General features: G+C 45.5%; 1 protein-coding gene across 2 annotated transcripts in view; it reads left to right on the forward strand.

Moving 5' to 3' along the window:
• Positions 1-324: 324 nt before the first annotated feature.
• Positions 325-4,727, forward strand: part of ephx2 (epoxide hydrolase 2, cytoplasmic) — an 18,513-nt gene continuing 14,110 nt past the window's right edge. For both annotated transcript variants that reach the window (XM_080758060.1, XM_080758061.1), the window contains exons 1-3: positions 325-557; positions 974-1,052; positions 3,519-3,678. In XM_080758060.1, the coding sequence (XP_080614186.1) occupies positions 412-557; positions 974-1,052; positions 3,519-3,678 (385 nt within the window). In that variant the 5' untranslated portion in view covers positions 325-411. The remainder of the gene's footprint in view (positions 558-973; positions 1,053-3,518; positions 3,679-4,727) is intronic.

Here is a 4,727-nt window from a genome sequence, read left to right on the forward strand (position 1 = left end):
TTACCTCGCGTCCACCTACCTGAACTTTGAGTCTTTGATGGCCCCATAGCTACGTTCCCCCTTTCAAAGAATGAGGCTATGCTATAGGGACTGAGGGACGTACCGGGGCTTTGATGGCGTCTTGCCATATCATTAATATCAATAATATGTATGTATGCTATGCGTCTTGCTCTTGCTGTTTGGTATGGCTGCAACGAGCAGTGCCCATTTTTCTCCACAGTCCGCACGCGCGCGCGCGCGCGCACACACACACACACACACACACACACACGCGCGTCCTAAGGGGGGGCGTGTCGACTGAAGTTCAGCGAGAAAACTAACTGGTCTTTTTTCGTCCTGGACCACGGACGGACGGACACTCGGGCAGAGACACTGAGACAGTTAACTGTGTTCCGCTCGTACTAACAAATAATGCAGAAACCGACTAAAATCTCTCATCCCGGCAGGCCCGAAAAGCCGGGGAAGAAAGCTGTTTTGTTTAATTTATGGGGAGTCGTGCTGGATTCCCGACCCGATGACGTTTTCCACAAGTTTGAGGAGACCCATAAACTTCCACGGTAGGAGAAACGGTCCTCCATGTCTGAGCAACATCAGCCAGCGATAGGCCTTATTATGTAAATGAAACATTTAGTATATATATAGTCATGTAGAATAAAATATAGATCTGTGTAGCCTATTTTACTTTGGAATGAATTGTGCAATGTAGCCTAAATGTGATCAAAGTTCAACGCTGATCATTTCTAGGAGAGCTGTCGGTGAGTGCAGGGATGCTCGCGATGCTTGTTTCAGCGTTGTTGTCATAGTAAATAATGTGTAGATCTGTACTGTCTGTAGGCTACTATGGCACTACTCTATACTGATGTTATAGATCTACACACATTTGGTGAAAATATAAATACTTGGATATTGCAATGTCAACTTCCCCCATATATTTCTATATTTCTATTAACTCATTTCATGTATACTTTTCCAGTGGTTTTCTGTCCCAAATCATCTCCAGAGAGTCCAGCGCTATGATCAAAGCAGAACGAGGAGAGCTGTCCCTGGTTCAGGTGCCAAATAACCTTTTTACATTCACTCCAAACCAATATCATCAACAGTTTATAATATCGTTGAACAATGCACTGCACGTGTCTAACATGTATACATTTCAACCACAGAAAAAAAATACTCCTTTTCATGCAGCCTTCTTTCATGTCTGCACTGGCACAAGATGCTATACTTTCATCATTGTATTACATATAGTCATAGCACGTTATATGTACTATGACGTACTATGACTACATATACATACATATTATGTATAGCATAGTATATATGTATAGTTTATATATAGTAGTTTCATATAGATGTTCCACTGTTACGTTCTTAGCTTACACATGTTTCATGATAAATGCTTTTTATATAGGCTATATGTGATGTATTCCCATGCTTTGTTGTTCTTGCTTAATGTAAATCGCTCTGGATTAAGAGCGTCTGCTAAATGCCTAAATTGTAAATTGTATCAAGTGCTATCTATCAGCCAGTGGCGGAAAGTTCTTATAACGGCAGTGGGTTCATGCAGCCACGCCCCCCCCCCCCCCCCCCCCCCCCCCCAGCGGTGGAAAAAAGACGAGTTTTGTTTTTTCGGTTGGTACTTTATTTACAGTTTGTTAATGAACACAGTGTTTCAGTTCACAACGAAGAACACATTAAATTGTTTCAGCAACATTTCAACATGATCAATGATAAACAGTAAAGCAGTCACTTTGTGGCGGTCGCTTATTGACGTACCATTTAAAGTACGAGGAAAGTGTTTCTCCTTACAGCTATAACATTAAATTGTTCTGTTTCAACAGTTCAGCATGATCAATGATAAACAGTAAAGCAGTCGCTTTGTGGCGTACCATTTAAAGTACGAGGAAAGTGTTTCTCCTTACAGCTGCACGGCTGATGAACTTGTTGGCTATAAGTTCGTCCATGTCCAATTCCTGCACCATATCGCTGTGACAGTTTATCAGAACAACGTGATTGAGTCTTGCTTGTCCCATTGTGGATCGCAAATACGTCTTTAGTCTCTTTAGCCCTGAAAAGGACCTTTCTGCGCTGCATGATGTGACAGGGACAGCCAGCACTTGTTTCACCAGTTTTACGGCCTCTTTTAACTCATTCTGACCGGGAACCCATTTTGGTGTTATAGCATCATGTTATGCTTTAGCTATTGAAAAATAGCAGATCTACAAGCTCATAGCGCGCCACTCGGTGGCGCGCTATGAGCTTGTAGGTCTGCTATTTTTGAAAAATCGAAGAGCGACTGACATTTTTAGAATCTGATCTCAGGTCAGAATGGGTTAATCAGACCCAGTGTGTGTCCAGTGGAAACCTCGTATGAATCTGATCTCAGGTCAGAATGGGTTAAAGTAGATATGGCGGTCCCCCCCGTCCTCACTTTTGAGGAACTCCACGACATCATGAAAGGTATAGACAGTGGAACTCTATGCCGCTTTGCCATGGCAAGCAACATGTCACGATGCAGTGTCAGCAGCTCACTGTCAAAATCACTCCCATATAGAACTGCACTATGCTTTTGCAGTCGCCCTTACCGACAAGAAAGTCCTCTCTACATCTCGCATGTGTTGGTGCACCGAAGAACTAAATCTCCAGTTCAGGGATGATGATGCCATGTCTTTGCGGCGTTAGCGGCGGGCTCTGGAGTCGATAAGGCGGCAGGCGGGCTCTGGTGGGAGCCGGGTCTTGGTCCGAATTGTAGCATGGATTGAACAAATCTCTTCTTGGCTGGAGGAGGTGGCTTCATCGTCGTAGTCAAATGGAAATAAATCCTGTACTGTACTGTATGCGACATTTGTACTCTCTACCTGGTAGCAGAACAAAAGCCACCTTATTAGCATTTGATGGGCGGCGGCCCAACACCTATCTTGCCCAAGCGCCCCCAACCCCTCGTAAAGGTATGTGACTACGTGCATGACAACATGACCACTGGGGAAGGGGAATTTCAGTGGACAGTGGGTGCATATACTGCATGTTGATTTTACCAAAATGCCAGTGGGTTCAGTCGCGCCTTTGCCAAAATGCCAGTGGGTTCAGTCGCGCCTTTGCCAAAATGCCAGTGGGTTCAGTCGCGCCTCTGTGACCCACGGAGTTGACGCCACTGCTATCAGCCAATAATAGTCCACAATACTGTGCAAACTCTGATCAGGGCGTGAGATCTTCAACTCGCAATTCTCTGGCACTCAGACTCAGTCTGAGTAAGCTATTTCTAGTTCCAGGTAATTGCGAGTCCATTGGTGCAAAAAAAAAAAAAACTTGCCCGATCAGTCACTGCAAAAAGCAGCATGACACACAGCTTCTAAATGTGTGGGCTGCAGTTTCCTGGCCTCCACGTCAGCGAGACCTTTTTGTTCCTGCATGACTTTGTGTTTTTGTTCCTGTGGTAACGTGTGTGTGTGTGTGTGTGTGTGTGTGTGTGTGTGTGTGTGTGTGTGTGTGTGTGTGTGTGTGTGTGTGTGCGCACGCTATAGATGATCCCAGAGTTTGAGGCGGAGTGTAGGGCTGCAGCTCAGGCCCAGGGTGTGTGTCTTCCCGGGGACTTTTCCGTCACCGTCCTGCTGGATCAGTTCAGAGAGACAAAACACCTCCACCTGTCTGTCCTACGGACCGCTGCTGTCCTACATCAACACGGTACAAACACACACACACACACACACACACACACGCACACGATGTCTACGACGGCGGGGCTCCACCGGACGCGGGTCGAAAAACGAACCGGGGCAATTTTAAAGCAGTCACCGAACGCAGCGCAACGCAGCGCAGGCAGTGGAGCCACCCTTCATTGATTAAAAAGGGAACATTCCCTGACGGAGACGCAACGCTGACGCGTCAGTGGAGCCCCGGGGGGATGTTTAAACACCTACACACTTTGTGGTGTCTCCAGTATGGTTCCAATTAAGGTATCTTTATTACTTCATCTTTTGTGTGCAAGACAGTATAAGAGTAACAAGCCTATTTGTTGTGGTTCTCCTCATACATTAACAACAATAAACGCAAGCAAAAAAAAGGGTCAAAATGAAAGACAAAACTACATAAAATAATACTAAAGATATTATAAATGACTTCCTGGCTGCACATACTACCTCCTATTCACACAGCCTATCTTCTTTAGATGTCACTAGTAAGAGACCACACCTCTACTTATGTTTGACAATTTTTTTTAAACAAAATGAGATGAATGTGGAATGAGATGAGGAACCCAAGGTTAGGGCGAGCCTCAAAGATTCCTAGAGAAATAGACAGAAGGAAGAGCGAGAATCGAGGAGGAAGGAGGAGGTTGGGGTGGAGGAGGACGATGAATTTGAAAGCAATGAATGGCAGAAATAGCCGATCTACAAGAGCAGTACTCACAACCCATGTTTGGTCTGTTGTGAATAAATGCTATGGTGATTGGCTGTGGTGAGTGGAGGCAGGTGCACTGGATACGGGTGATTGTGAATGGGGAGTGGCTAATGAGTGAGGTCATGTGTGGTACAGACAGGGAAGCAATTGAGAACGGGTAGTGGCCGTGATAAGCAGAGGGTGCTCTCTACTACTGAACCTACGTTGAACACAACTACATTTATGTCGACTTCCGAGCATGTATAGCCTGCGTCACATGACCTCTGAGCATGTAGCCTGTGTCACATGACCTCCGAGCATGTAGCCTGCGTCACATGACCTCCGAGCATGTAGCC

The sequence above is a fragment of the Protomyctophum bolini genome (genome assembly GCF_963924005.1).
Source record: "Protomyctophum bolini genome assembly, chromosome: 24".
Taxonomy (NCBI): domain Eukaryota; kingdom Metazoa; phylum Chordata; class Actinopteri; order Myctophiformes; family Myctophidae; genus Protomyctophum; species Protomyctophum bolini.